The sequence below is a fragment of the Rattus norvegicus genome, chromosome 3 (genome assembly GCF_021556685.1).
Source record: "Rattus norvegicus strain SHRSP/BbbUtx chromosome 3, alternate assembly SHRSP_T2T, whole genome shotgun sequence".
In the NCBI taxonomy this organism is placed as follows: domain Eukaryota; kingdom Metazoa; phylum Chordata; class Mammalia; order Rodentia; family Muridae; genus Rattus; species Rattus norvegicus.
In genome coordinates, this window is record NC_141536.1 from 116,161,092 (window position 1) to 116,176,471 (window position 15,380).

The following is a 15,380-nucleotide window of genomic DNA, read 5'->3' on the forward strand; positions in this document are numbered from 1 at the left end:
CTGCAGGGAGGAGGCCGGGCAGTCCCACGTGGACCAGCTCCCAGTTGGGGGCGGAGCCTCGTGGACGTCTGGACCGATCAGCGCCGCTGCTCAGCTCACCCGGCTAGGCGCGCCCGACCAGCCTGTGGTTGTGTCATATGGGAGGCGGGACTTCGGGCGGGCGCGAGGCTCGGCAGGTCACGTGGGGCGCGGAACCGGCTATAAATAGGAGCCGGCGGCGTGCTCGCTAGATGATGGCCGCCGGCGCGCATTGCGCGTTTTCTTCTCTCGCCTGCTGAGGCGCCAGCGGCTGCTTCACGAGTGGGTAGAGAGTTCCTCCGTGCTGTTCCCGGTGTTGCGGTGCTGGGTTGTGCGACTGTGACTCGAGCCTGTTTCAGCCTCGTTCTTCTGGTCTCTGTTCGGCCCTCAGTTTCCTTTGGTGAGTGGCGGCGCGGCACCCGTGCAAAGGTCCTTTCTTCTCTGGAGTGGGCCCGGGTGAGGGGAGCTGGCGGGAGGGTGTGGGCTGCCGGCTGTAGGAACCCGTTTCACTGCTGTCCGCCTGCCGCCTCCCCCTCGCCGCACCCTTCCGCGGGCCTTTTCGGCGGTCTTCGGCGGGCGGGCGCGCGCGCGGGAATGGCCTTTTTCCGGTCTTCCACGGAGGGCGCGCGCGGGCTAGCGGCCGGAGACAGAGCAGAACGCGTGGGGCGGGGCGGAGCGGGACGGGGTGTGGGGTGGCACAGAGCTCGCCATGTGCCCCACCTTTGCACACCGTTTGGGGGACAGAGGACAGAAGTGGCGGACCGCGGGGCGGGGGGGTTACTGCAGAGTCCCAGTCTGCCCTCTTCCCAGGGATGCGCCGCTATTGTTATTTTCTCCCACTTCGTCCCCCCAGGATGAACTTGCGTCCTTTCTCTAATCCGCCATGGAATTCTGCTCCGTGCTTTTAGCCGTCCAGAGCCAAAGAAACCCCAGACAACAGACGCTCAAACGCAGCGTATAGCAGTAACTCCCCAGCTCGGTTTCTGTGCCGTAGTTTACAGTATTTAATTTTATATAATATATACTATTTATTATAGCATTTTTTGATACCTCATTCCGTTTACACATCTTGAAAGCCGCTCAGTAATTCTCGTATTATTTAAAGAACCACTACACTACAGGATGGCATCTACCCTGGCCCCGATTACTAGTACTCTAGCTGCTGTTACTGCTTCTGCTCCACCGAAGTATGACAATCTGTGGATGCTCATCCTGGGCTTCATCATTGCATTTGTCTTGGCATTCTCCGTGGGAGCCAATGATGTAGCAAATTCATTTGGTACAGCTGTAGGCTCAGGTGTAGTGACCCTGAAGCAAGCCTGCATCCTAGCTAGCATCTTCGAAACTGTGGGCTCCGCCTTGCTGGGGGCCAAAGTGAGTGAAACCATCCGGAAGGGCTTGATAGATGTGGAGAAGTACAACGCAACTCAAGATCTGCTCATGGCTGGCTCTGTCAGTGCTATGTTTGGTAAGTTGTGGTTGTATCTTACGTTCTTTCCAGTCCTGAGCCTTTCCTCAAGGCTCTTTCCATGAGAACACACTGCTTATGTAACAGTTTTGCCATCCACCTGACAAAACTTGGTTAATTATGTTTCAGGTTCTGCTGTGTGGCAACTAGTGGCTTCGTTTTTGAAGCTTCCTATTTCTGGGACCCATTGTATTGTCGGTGCAACCATTGGTTTCTCCCTTGTGGCAAAGGGACAAGAGGGTATCAAATGGTCCGAACTGATAAAAATTGGTATGTTTGATTCTAAATGGTCTGGGTTTTATTTTTATCGTGTGCTGCTATAACAGTGTGTATGTGGAGCGGGTGCACGGTGTGAAGTAGAGGGGCAAGTTGAGTATCAGAAATGGACCCCTAGGGGCTGGGGATTTAGCTCAGTGGTAGAGAGCTTACCTAGGAAGCGCAAGGCCCTGGGTTCGGTCCCAAGCTCCGAAAAAAAGAACCAAAAAAAAAAAAAAAAAAAAAGAAATGGACCCCTAAACATTTTGGAGTCTTGTTTCCTTAATTTCCAGGCCTGACACTTCACTATGTGTTCTATTCCAGTGATGTCTTGGTTCGTCTCTCCACTGCTTTCTGGTATTATGTCTGGAATTTTATTCTTCCTTGTTCGTGCATTCATCCTCCGTAAGGTAACCTTTCTACTTACGACCTCATGAGTCACATTCAGTCTTGTTCAGGCTCACTGGTATTCTCTCAGATGGGACTGGTGTGTAAGTATGTGACTTTGGAAAGTTAAAAAGTTCTTTGTTCTGTACCTCCTGTGTGTTGTGGAGTTCTGTGAAAGAAGCAAGTTTTTAATGCCAGAGGGCATTTAGTAAGGAAAAACTTGGGTAGTAGTTCTATGGTCTGCCAAGATCGAGCCTGGGAGTGAAAACTGAGAATGTTTGTTTAAGGTGGCGTTGTCTAGCGGTTGTAGGCTACTACGTTCAGGACAGTTGGAATCGCAACCTTTTAGTTCAACAAGCCACAGAATCCGTTCTAAATGGGTCTCTCCCGTGTTGATTGTCAAGTACATAGAAGTTTCTAGATGAGACCTTCTACTTTAGGGACTCCACTTTCTCAGAAACAAAAGTAGGGGTGAGTTGTTAGGTGGTTTTTTTTTTTTTTTTTTTGGTTCTGTTTTTGCTTTAAAAAATCAGGAAGCCATTGAATTTTCTGACTACTTGAAAATGCCCTTTGAGAGATCTAGTGGTATTTCCTTTATCATGCAGTCTGATCCTGGCTCCACAGAAAAAATGTAGACAATAAGGATTTATGTTGACTCTGGACTGAATTACAGTAAGAATAAATGAATTTTTCTCAGGAGACAGTTGTCCTATTTTCTAGGCTGAATGGCTCTTAACAGTCCTTTGTTAAGTTCTTTTAAAATTCCCCTAAACAGTAGAAATCTGAGTGAGGGGAGATAGGATAGGTACCTTATCCTAATGGGAGGTGTGTGTTTAGACTCCCTCCTTGATCTAGTTCTCAGAGACTCTGGGGAGCGATTTATATCTTTCTGAACAGAAATCCTTTCCTGGCTCCTTCCTGATTCACTGTACTTATCATTATGTGTCTAGCAGAATGTGTTTAACATGTTGAGCATTAGAAATATCTCTAGCCTGGCACTGTGTGACCTCCAGGACCTCTAGGATTGGTATCTCATCTAGCAAGCAGTTTTGATATGCACTCCCCTCCCCCACATCTGTAATATATGGTAATTTGATTCTCACCGGTATTTAGGAATCATAGTTCTAGTGCTTCTGTTAGAGCCATGTATCTCTTGACATATCAGAAAACAGAATAATTAATAGAATGCTACTGTTTGGATTCCTGTTTTATAAAGGTTTATTCTGGCCCCTTTGATTATGGGGAAATAGATCATACTGATTCTGGAGAGCCTCCGCATATCAGATCTGAAAACTGATTGGTGGCCCTTCCTGGAAGGGGGAGCAGAGGTGCAAAGAGGTTTCTCCACAATGAAGAAGCTCTCCAAAGCTTCTCATTGATAATGTATACCGAGTGTCTTTACTCTCGCTCTGTTATTGGGATGTCAAGTTGTGTGTGTTACTAATAATTCTTTTGTATGATCTCATGTAGCCCAGGCTGGCCTTGAACTTCTGATCCTCCTGCATTCACCTCCCAAGTTGTTGAATTACTGGTGTGTGCCCCCACTCCCAGTTTAACAGAATGTTTCTCCTAAGAGTATGGATAGGATGGGCATAGCCAAGAGTAAGAATGGTGGGTGACGTTTAATACAGTGCTGACTTTGAGGATCTTCTCTGTCTCTCACTTGCTTACTGATTCTGCAGTAACAAATGAGGGACCCTTTCCTGTCTCCACATATCTGAGCCAGGTGTTCACATTTCCAACTAAAGCTTTGACTTCTTTGTCTCATTCCTTGCTGTATTGGGCCCGAAATAGTTCCTGGAAGTCTGTTGACTTGACAGAATGACCTAGTGCAGACTTGGTTTTCATCTTTATCGCTATATATAAAAGATGAGTTTACATGATGAGAAAACCATTTAATAAAGATCCCTAGCCTTGTTATGAAGACCTGGGAGGAGGCCGGAAGGGAGAGAGACCTTACTTTACCATTTTCCTTGGCTCTTTTGAAGTTATGAAGTGGTTTGTTTTTGCTTTTAAACATTGAGTCTATATTTCATAGTAATTATGACTAGTCATTCCCTTCCTATCCCAAGTTATATGCTCTTATTTTTGATATATTATTATCTTGTGACTAATTCTCTGTAGCCTAGGTTGACCTTGAATCTGGGGGTCTTTTGCTTCAGCAAGCCGAGTGCTGGTTTTACAGGTATCTAACACCATGTCCATGGTGGCCCCAGCTATGCTACTACTTCAGGGAATAGGTAATTTTAGGCCCCAAGTGGAGAAATTGTATGTAGAGTGTTTTTTACTTGATGGGTCAATTACTAAATATAAATAGCATTTGGAAATTGATGGGAGAGTCCCTACCTAATGCCTACAGAATATTCCCGAGACCTTGGATTAGCTCGTCTGCCTTTAGGTGTAGCCTGCATCTGTTTAGTTATTCAGCTGAGCCATTGCTCTGTAGGTTGCTTTCGACCTGGCACCTCCTCAACAGTGGGTGACACTTAATAAGCTTAAGTGTTTTTAGTGAAGGCGTGTGCTCATTGGAAAATCCATTCTTTTGGTTTTTTTTTTTTTTGGTTCTTTTTTTTTTTTCCGGAGCTGGGGACCGAACCCAGGGCCTTGCGCTTCCTAGGCAAGTGCTCTACCACTGAGCTAAATCCCCAACCCCGGAAAATCCATTCTTTATGAGGGACTTTAGACACTGATTTTAAAGCTCCCCCTCCTGCAAGTCTTAATGATTTCAGAACTCTGGTATTCCACTCCATTTCAGTCTTTACCTCTGTCTGCCCCCTAAGATTTTCAACTGGAATTGTGACACGGCTAGCATTAGACTTTTGTGCTGAAGGTTTGGCCTTCCTGATGAGACCTATGTTCTCATTCTTTTAAATGTTTGGCTTGAAAGTTTTTCTGTGGAATTATCCATAATACAAACACGGGAACTATTTTCACGTTCAGTCACAGCGGCCATTGGTGATTCCTAAGCATTTCACAATTTTGCCGGGGTGGGGGGTGTCTTTGTACTTGCTCATATTCACTCTGCCCATTCCACCTCCCTCCATCCCCCCAGTGGATGGGCGGCTTACACTTTGCACTCTCTGAGACATGTCAGCCCAACTGACTCACTCCTGTATTTCATAAAAATGTCCTTCCCCATCAACATCCTTACTGTTTCTGTTTTTCCCTTAAAGCATTTGTCAGCCCAGTATGTTAATTCGTAGTAGAAAATGGCTCTCATGTCTGTGAAAATAAGGACTTGGTCTGGTCCCTCTTCTACTCCAGGACCGTGATCAGTTAGTTCTTGACAGTCACTAGACTGAGTAGATGGCTAGGTTCACAATTGATTTAACTTTGCACTTTGGTAAAGCCTTTATGCTATGATATTTGATCAGATATATAGATAAAATGGTTGTATATACTCTGCAGATTTTTTTTTTTAATTTAAGGAGGCAGTACATCAGGAAATAAGTATTTTACCTTAGTCTGTTTTTCTCCAGTACAGTACATCCTGGGTGTCTGTGTGTGTGTGTGTGTTCAGGTTACAGATGGACTTTGCATAACTCAGGAACTGGTTATTTGGGATATTGGCTGCATCCTTGTTACTAAGAATAGGGAGAAAAAGTCACCTGTAGATGGAAGGTGCCATTGACTTTCTTAGGTAGCAAATGTAGGACAGAGCCTAATTGGTTCTGTAGAAATCTGGTGGGAGGCTGTTGCTAGCATCATGGTTCCCTAGTTAGTCTTGCCATAGGGTGCTCTGGAAATAGATCTACATTTACAACTTTTAAGATACTGATCTTAATGTTTTACAGGCAGATCCAGTTCCTAATGGCTTACGAGCTTTACCCATTTTTTATGCCTGCACAATTGGAATCAACCTCTTTTCCATTATGTATACTGGAGCACCATGTAAGTACAAATCAAGATATTTAAATGTGAATTTAAGCTTATTTATAAAACTTTCATTAAATGCCCAATTTACCCCTTTTTGCTTTACAGGGCTGAAATCTCCTAGAAGGTGGCTGGCCTGCACCCATTTCAGAAGGCTGCAGGCTAGTGTATGCTGAGTTAACCTAGATAGGTTTTCAACCAGAGAGACCTGCTCAGATTCTAAATCACTACAGACCTTTCCTCTTTAGTCTTCACAGGATCCACTGATAATATGACCTTCTCCCTCCCTTTCTTGTGTCTCTGCTAAAAATGCTGCAAATGATACTGGCCTCAACTACTAAGAGTCGTTACTTAAATCCATTCTTCAATAGTCAGCTATTTAGGACTGCTTGTTAGATGTCACTTTTCTCTCCCAGTTGGAGCCATTTCGGTTTCTAAGTTCTCAGTTTGTGCCCCTCAATTGACTTGAATGAGAAGAGTTGGGATGTATAATACCTGATCTAATTGCACCTTGAAGAAGAATTTCTGCAGCTAAGAGAAAGCATTTGGGAGGAATATAAAGGCTCTGTCTAGTGTTGATTCTTTCATATTTCGAGTAAGGGAAGGCGAGGATTCAGTCAACTGAGAGATTGGTAGATTGGGCCTTGTGAGGCAGAACAACACAGTTCTGGTATCCAGACTCGTTTGACTTGCTAGTTCTTTTGGTTCTTTTTTTTCGGAGCTAGGGACCGAACCCAGGGCCTTGCGCTTCCTAGGTAAGCGCTCTACCACTGAGCTAAATCCCCGGCCCCCGACTTGCTAGTTTTTAACTACGTAGGACCTTAGGCATTTACTACACTCATTCCCCTGACTGTTCCACGGAAGACTGTGCTGCCCAGGGCACCCCATGTCTGTGTGTGTAAATAGGACTAAAGCAGCAAAATGATTTATCCTCGCATGTGCTCTCATCTTCAGTTCTTTTTTTTTTTTTTTTTTTAAAGATTTATTTATTTATTATATATAAGTACACTGTAGCTGTCTTCAGATACACCAGAAGAGGGCATCGGATCTCTTTACAGATGGTGTGAGCCACCATGTGGTTGCTGGGAATTGAACTCAGGACCTCTGGAAGAGCAGTCAGAGCTCTTAACCGCTGAGCCATCTCTCCAGCCCTCATCTTCAGTTCCTAAAGGAATTTAATGCCATGACTTCCAAATTGATTCTACCTCTGGTTCATGTATTGTGCCCTGTGTAGTATTGCCACCAAAATGATGTAGTAAGTCACTGAGCAAAACAAAACAGAAGAATATTTCTGACATTGTCGTTCTTGAAATGCCAGTAAAGAAACACCTGATGGGATTAGCCGTGGTGTGGGGACTTTGCTACTTTTGTCCTTTACAGATTGTTTATAAGAAAACCCAGTCCTTTCATTCCCCCTTTTGACTTGGGATATAGACAAATTTAAACCGATAGTTACTGATTAGACCTCATGGATATTTTACTTTGTGTGACATAACTGCCTGGACACAGTTGGAAGCAGAACTTAAAAGACCAGCAGACAGAACTTCAGGTCTGAAGGATTTCAGCTTATGTCTGATTCTTTTTTTTTTTTTTTTTTCCGGAGCTGGGGACCGAACCCAGGGCCTTGCGCTTGCTAGGCAAGCGCTCTACCTCTGAGCTAACCATGTCTGATTCCCCAACCCCAACCCCATGTCTGATTCTTAAAGCCTAGTTCTTAGTATTTTCTGTCTCTTTTACAGTGCTAGGGAGTGAATCTAGGGCTTCATGCAAGCCAGACTGAGCTGCAACTCTGACTTAAACAGATTTGACAGAATAGTAATGTTTCCATTTTATAAGTGATTTACTATGCAGTAAGCAAAATCAAGTGAGACAATCACAGGTGACTTAGCTGCTGTGGGAAGGGACACTCAGACAGTGGCCTGGAATTCTGTGCTGTGAATGGTCTCCACTCTAGGATAGGCTAGCAGTCCTGGTTGCCTATGTGCCAGTGGAAAGCTGACACTCACCAACACTGCTGATCCTGAGGTGGTTGAGCCAAGGGAAAAGTATTGGACAAGTCTTTGGCTTGTTACTGAACTACCACTAAACTTGTCCTTTGTGGAAGACAACTATTTAAGCAAGTGTCTTTCCATAGTTAATAGCCCTATTTTCTGTTCCTTGATGATGCTTTTGTTTTTTAAAGATTTATATATATAAGTATACTGTAGCTGTCTTCAGACACACCAGAAGAAGGCATCAGATCTCATTACAGATGACTGTGAGCCACCATGTGGTTGCTGGGATTTGAACTCAGGACCTCTGGAAGAGCAGTCAGTGCTCTTAACCGCTGAGCCACCTCTCCAGCCCAATGTTACTTTTGCAAAGAATCAGTTTTCCCAAAGGCTGCCCGGTACAGTGAATGTAGTAACATTCCTCAACAGTGTGTCAGCATGACACTGACATGAGATACCTTTCTTTTTGACATAAATCATATATAAGTGTAGTATGGGGCAGTTAGGATGAGCTGGGGGGAGAACGGATGCTTTAGTTGATTTCCTAGCTATAGGCCTTAGTGTAGTGATTCTTTACATCTGTAGGACCAGGACATTTAGAAAGCTAGCATGTGAGTCTAGCAAGCATTTCAATGGCTCTGGTTGCTGTGGGTTTAATATGGTCATTGAGCTTTTCTCCATGGTTTTGTACAGCCAGTAGCCTGATGAAACTGGAGTGGCAGCAGCTGTAAAGGGTGACGGTGACGGGCTGGCTTGGGAAAGCCCTCCTTCCCCTAGGAGGGCTTACACATTATTGCAGGGGGCTGTTGCCCTGGGGTTTTCAAGATGCACCATTTTATCTCGTAGTGCTGGGCTTTGACAAACTTCCTCTGTGGGGTACCATCCTCATCTCGGTGGGATGTGCAGTTTTCTGTGCCCTTATCGTCTGGTTCTTTGTATGTCCCAGGATGAAGAGGAAAATTGAACGTAAGTAATACAGTTTAATAGTGCTCCTTCTCCCTCTCCTCCCTGCCTGCCCTTCCTCTCCTCTCTCCCTTCTCTATAAGAGTACACTGTTTTGGGATAGAGGAAGCATTTGCCTCAGCTACCTTTGTATATACACTAAGCTTAGATGGCTGTGTGGCAGTGTGTGTATACATGTACACTGTAATGCTGACACACATGTACACATTATCATGCTAGAGCTGTAACACATGGAGAAGTAAACACTTCTAGATAGGAGTAATCTCTTAGGTCATTGAAAGATGTTTTTTGTGGTATAATTAAATATCGAGTAAGTTTTCATTGGTACTAGTCTTTGTATCATTTTTAGTAGTTAAGATAGCTCAGTAGAATCCTATTCTGTCCTTTCAGTGTGTGGGATGTTAGTTTTCGGATGCACAGCAGAACAGGAATGCATAGACTGCAGTGGCATTAGAAGAATGCTTCGTCATTGCAGATCTGAGGAGCCGCCCAGAGCTCTGTGCTAGTCAACTGTGCCGCATGCACAGTGGGAATGAGGCTTTCAGGACTCTGACCTCATTTTTGTCTCAGTCTGGAAGGAGAGACAAATCTTTCTTTAATGCTATACTAGTGGGAGGTGTCTGAGCCAGTAGGTGAGCGTGGTGAGCTGACCCGTTAGGCAGAAATACTGCCTGGCTACCAGGTATGGAAGTGTTTAGGCATGACTGTTACAGCTCAGTTGTCTGTACTCTTGACCTAAGAGTTAAGAGATTCCCTAGGGCAGCTGCCACCTCTAGGATTGAGGTCCCATTTCATGACCAAGAGCTAAAGATGATTTTACACTTGTAATTATAAAAATAAAAAGCAAGAAGTAGGGATTGGGGATTTAGCTCAGCGGTAGAGCACTTGCCTAGCAAGCGCAAGGCCCTGGGTTCGGTCCCCAGCTCCGAAAAAAAGTAAAAAAAAAAAAAGCAAGAAGTAGACCAGAATCCTAGAATATTTAATACCTGGCAATTCATAGCAGTTTGTCAACCCCCAATTCTCCAAGCAGACGGTATGCTTGCTGTCTGTACCTTGCTCCCTCCCAATGGAAAGATGGATTCCTGAAATAATAAAAGAGGGCAGCAGTGTTAGCTTGAATTTTAACTAGAATTTACACCTGCTATTTTGAGATGGGTTTCAGGGGTGGATAGAAAGGAATGTGGAGCAAGGTAGTATAGTTGAGTCAAAAATGCCATTTATTTTTTAGGAGAAGTAAAGTCTAGTCCCTCTGAAAGTCCCTTAATGGAAAAGAAGAACAACTTAAAAGACCATGAAGAAACAAAGATGGCTCCTGGCGATGTTGAGAATAGGAATCCTGTGTCTGAGGTAGTATGTGCCACTGGCCCACTACGGGCTGTGGTGGAGGAGAGAACGGTGTCATTTAAACTCGGTGACCTGGAGGAAGCTCCGGAGCGAGAGCGGCTTCCCATGGACCTGAAGGAGGAGACCAACATAGATGGTACTATCAATGGTGAGTTAACTTTCCAGGGCTACCTAGTATCCCGTGGTGGTGGAAGACTGCCATTCTGGGCTGATGCACTTTGCATTCAATGTTACCTTTTTGATCTCGGCTAGGTGCAGTGCAGTTGCCTAATGGGAACCTTGTTCAGTTCAGTCAAACCGTCAGCAACCAGATCAACTCCAGTGGCCACTATCAGTATCACACCGTGCACAAGGATTCTGGCTTGTACAAAGAGCTGCTCCATAAGCTACATCTGGCCAAGGTGGGAGACTGCATGGGAGACTCTGGGGACAAGCCCTTGAGACGCAACAACAGCTACACATCCTACACCATGGCAATATGTGGCATGCCCCTGGATTCCTTCCGTGCCAAAGAAGGGGAACAAAAGGGAGACGAAATGGAAACGCTGACTTGGCCTAATGCAGATACCAAGAAGCGGATTCGGATGGACAGTTACACCAGTTACTGCAATGCTGTGTCTGACCTTCACTCAGAGTCTGAGATGGACATGAGTGTTAAGGCAGAGATGGGTCTGGGTGACAGAAAAGGAAGCAGTGGCTCTCTTGAAGAATGGTATGATCAGGATAAGCCTGAAGTGTCCCTTCTCTTCCAGTTTCTGCAGATCCTTACAGCCTGCTTTGGGTCCTTTGCCCATGGTGGCAATGACGTCAGGTTAGTCCACATGACTCTCGTGTTACTATTTTTAAACAGTCTTACTCTCCTGTGTGGAGTGTTCTTCCTCCTGGGGGACCCTGAGTAATCTAAACAGGATGAAGTGGTAGTAGTTAATAAAGCAAAGAGGAAGTTCATTCAGATTATAAGCATGTTTTTAGCTTTATTTCTAGACAAGATCAATTAAACAGATGGGAATGAGTCTTTGGTAAATTGTGACTTCTGTGATGAAAAACTGAAAATCACGGACAGCCCTGAGAATGGACTTGGGTTATTAGCCTTGTTTCTCTGGCCAGTAAGCTTTGTTGCCCGAGTCTTGCTCTAAGCTACTTGTGAGAGGAAAGAGGTCACCAGTTATATGTATCTTCTGTCACAGCAGCCATGCTGGGCTTCTGTAGGATAGTTTGCTAAGTGACACTGGTCAGTCACTTAACAGATTGGGTTCTGCCTAAAAAGTCACTACTGCCTCCTTTTTTTCTTCCAGCAATGCCATCGGCCCTCTGGTTGCTTTGTATCTTGTTTATGAAACGAGAGATGTCACTACAAAAGAGGCAACACCCATATGGCTTCTGCTTTATGGTGGTGTTGGCATTTGCATGGGGCTATGGGTTTGGGGAAGAAGAGTTATCCAGACTATGGGGAAGGACCTGACACCAATCACACCCTCCAGGTGAGTAGATGAATCACACCTTAGGTAGTTTTCAAGAGATGCAGTTGTGTGGAGGGTAGCATGTGGGTCTCTAGCTAAAGGAGTATGTAGCAGTTGCTGCTGTTGTTACAATTGATCTGAACATTTTCTGCTGCACTTACTGTCTGACTTGTAAACATTTTTTGTCAATCTGCTCAGTTCAGTGATCATGTAATTTGAATTTTCTGAGAAAGGTATAGTGGGGTAAATTAATTTGAAAGCTAAACTAAAACCTTATACTTTATTCAGAATAAAAGTTTGAACTTTTGTTTGCTTTTTGAGAAGTGGGTCTTGTCTTGGTTGGCCTGGAATTCACTATATAGAGCAAACTGGCCTGGAACTCAGAAATTCATCTGCCTCTGCTTTTACCATTCCTGAAGTACTGAATCCTCAGATGTTAGGACCTTGGCTTAATTTAAGCAGGTTTTGTTACTGAGCGGAGCAAAGCAAGATTAGAACCAATTACTTTAGCTAGTGTTGGGTTTTCAGAGAACCCTAAATTGTTGGCAAGCATCTTTTTGTACCAACAGTGGTTTCAGTATTGAACTGGCATCTGCCTTCACTGTGGTCGTCGCATCAAACATTGGCCTTCCCATCAGCACAACACATTGTAAGGTGAGTGGAGTGGGACTGTCGTGGGCCCTCGAAGCCGATGAGTAGCTTGGGTGTGCCCCACTGTAGGTGGATCTGGGGGCTCCCACTACATGTGGAAGTTGTAAATACACTGGTTTTAACAAGTTTGTAAGTCTTGTGGTGAAAGCATATATGCAGGGCCTGTCATGCTTGACGCTCAGAACTTTAAGAACTTGGCTTGATGAACATATAACATAGTTATTGGATAAAGAAGAAACCAACATCCTTGGAAGAGCTGAATCTGGTCCACCTGGAGCCTGCCAAGTCACTCTTTCTGCGAGGGTGGCGTTGGGTCATATACCAGCCACTCTCTAGAGCAATTGTTGGGAAATCAGAAATTTTAACTTACAAAAAGCAGGGAAAAGGAGTCTTGTCATTTTTTAGCACATTTAGCAACAGATTTAATGGTTGTATATTTATATCATCTTCACCTTGTCATGGGTAATTTTAGCTTGTTAGAAGTTAGCTTCTGGCTTGTATCACATGCCTGTAATTTCACCTCTTGGGATTCTGAAGTAGGAGGACCACAAGTTCAGTCCTGTTTGGACGACAGTGAGAAATTTCTCCAGACAAACATCCTTGGAGATGGCTTCATCGCTTGTCTGGGTTCCCTGTCCCAGGTGTCTTTTTGCTGAGTAATGTCTGGTCTGTTTCTCTCCTAGGTGGGCTCTGTGGTGTCTGTTGGCTGGCTCCGATCCAAGAAGGCTGTTGACTGGCGACTGTTTCGAAACATTTTTATGGCCTGGTTTGTCACCGTCCCTATTTCTGGGGTTATCAGTGCTGCTATCATGGCAGTGTTCAAGCACATCATTCTGCCGGTGTGAAGCTGAGCTCAGAATTGTGTCAGTGTCTGGGACCATCGCACACACCCCTGTTCCTAAAGAATGCTCAGTGTTGCTGAAGATAGGCCAGGGTTTTAAAGTGGGGGAGCCGTGGGAAGGAAGTGTAATTTATACTATAATTGCTTTTGTGCTAAATATGACTTATCTCAAAATTAGCTGTGTAAAATAGCCAGGTTTCCATTGATTCATTCTAAGGTCCCTTTTCTCCTGGGCTATGACTTCCTGTACATATTTCTCTACTTTTGTATCAGGCATCAATTCCATTATGTTTTAATGTCGTCTGTGAGATAACTTAATGTGGATTCTTTTTAAACAGCCAAGCAGAGCCATTTGATGGCATATACTGCTTTGTTGGCCTCACCAGCTTCTTCCCCAGCGTGCACAGGGATTTAACAAACATGTAACTGAAGCTTCCCTTGTAGTCTCTCATAGAAATAGTCACGGCACTCTGCTCCCTGTCACTAGTGGCAGGTTCTGTTGACATGTGACAACTTCTTAGAGGGCCGAGAATCTTTGGCACAGTGAAAATTTAAGTTTGTAGTAACTTCTTTGCAAACAGTTCGTGGACGTGTTGCTAAGAAGTAGGAAGACAAAGCCTGGTGGTTGTGGTTATTCTTTTGAGATTTCTGGCAGTGTGGGATGGGTGAATGAAGTGGAATGGGAACTTTGGGCAAATTCAATGGGACAGCCTTCCATGTTCATCTGTCTACCTCTTAACTGAATAAAAAGCCTACAGTTTTTAGAAAATTTGTTCTTGTGCTTTTTGTTTTTATTGAGTCCTCAGAGCCCTGACCATGCAGCCTATGACATTCTTAGAGGACAGTGCACCTTCCCAAATGAAGGTGCTGGCCGACTTCAAGCTCCTCACTCTGTCTTCTGTGATCCCCTGAACAATGTTGCCCCACAGAGCAACATGGTGCATGGGGTTGATGAATTCTCATGGGGTTGAGAGTTACTGGACAATGCTTTTGACATTTTTTGTTTCAAAGAATTATAATAAAACTCATGACTAAGCCTGTAGAAGGCTCTGTCCAAGAAGGTTGTCCACTGGAGAACTATCAGTAAATGTTTCCTCTTACTGTCAGGCACTGAGCAGTTGACACTTAGTCCTCATGAACATTGTGGCAGGTCTTACCCTAATTTTGGAGCACTTCAGTGTTTGATGTATATTGGCAGAGAATAGACAAAATCTGGAGGCTCAGGCTGGCTGGCAGTAGAGTGAGGAAGATGGATCTGAGGGTTGGAAGGAAATGCTGAGAACTGGTCCTGGCCTTCATTCACATGATCTATGGCATGAGCATGAAGTCCCTTCCTCCTCTGAGTTGAAATGACAGCACAGTGCTTTTCCCAGCTCTCTTCCTAGCTTAGGAGAATATACTCAGATCAAAAAAGGAAGAGCCTCTAGAGGTGGGAGGTGAGGTGACACCATAAAGGCTGGGCATGTGCTAGTAAGAATGCTGGCCTTTTTTGGGGGTGGGGGGTGGGGAGTGGGGTTATAGATGTTTGTGTATTGGAGTCAGAAGATTTTTAGAAGACTGAGCTTACCTTTCCTGAGTAAGGTACCTCCAAATTGGTTGTTTTGGTTTTACTGCTGCATAAACATGGTACTTGTTAGTCCTTTCTGTTTGGTTAGTTATATTGGGAAGCATCTGGTTGTCAGCCTCAGTGGTTCTCAACTGGAGTGGTTTTTCTTTGTCCCACACATCCTTGATTGTTAAAGTGAGCAGATGCTACTGACTAGAAATGTTATGCACATTTTACAGCACTTCTGAGATGGAAGAAACCTAGTGCAGGGCAGTTCTAGTTGGGCTGTTTCCCAGGGATCCCATAGGGAGATTCAGGAGGATGGAAGTCCCAACTGCTCAGGAGAGGGGTCACCACACAGTCTAACCTCCCTTCTCAGCATAGGCAGCCTTTGCTTTGTTTGGCTGCTTGTGGATTTCAGTTGCTGTGGTTTAGGTAAACAGTGGTCAACAGCCTGGTTCACACGGCAGTCACCCTGATGTGTGTGAGTCATTGTGTAAAGTGCAAACTTCAATGCTAGGTTTTGAGTCTGAAAAGCACATTTAGAAAATACCAGCCACTCATGATCAGTGGTCCAAAGTCT

General features: G+C 44.6%; 1 protein-coding gene across 4 annotated transcripts; it reads left to right on the forward strand.

The window, feature by feature from the left end:
- The first annotated feature begins 228 nt into the window (after nt 1-228).
- On the forward strand, nt 229-14,020 carry Slc20a1 (solute carrier family 20 member 1). 4 transcript variants are annotated; one of them, NR_197219.1, is given in 12 exon segments: nt 229-418; nt 872-1,486; nt 1,616-1,756; nt 2,066-2,151; nt 5,923-6,019; nt 6,110-6,168; nt 8,839-8,958; nt 10,184-10,447; nt 10,552-11,110; nt 11,595-11,780; nt 12,329-12,413; nt 13,094-14,020. NR_197219.1 is itself a non-coding variant. In NM_031148.3 (11 exon segments), coding segments are annotated over 10 exon segments (2,046 nt in total). In that variant the 5' UTR covers nt 229-418; nt 872-1,140; the 3' UTR covers nt 13,256-14,020.
- The last annotated feature ends 1,360 nt before the right edge of the window (nt 14,021-15,380 follow it).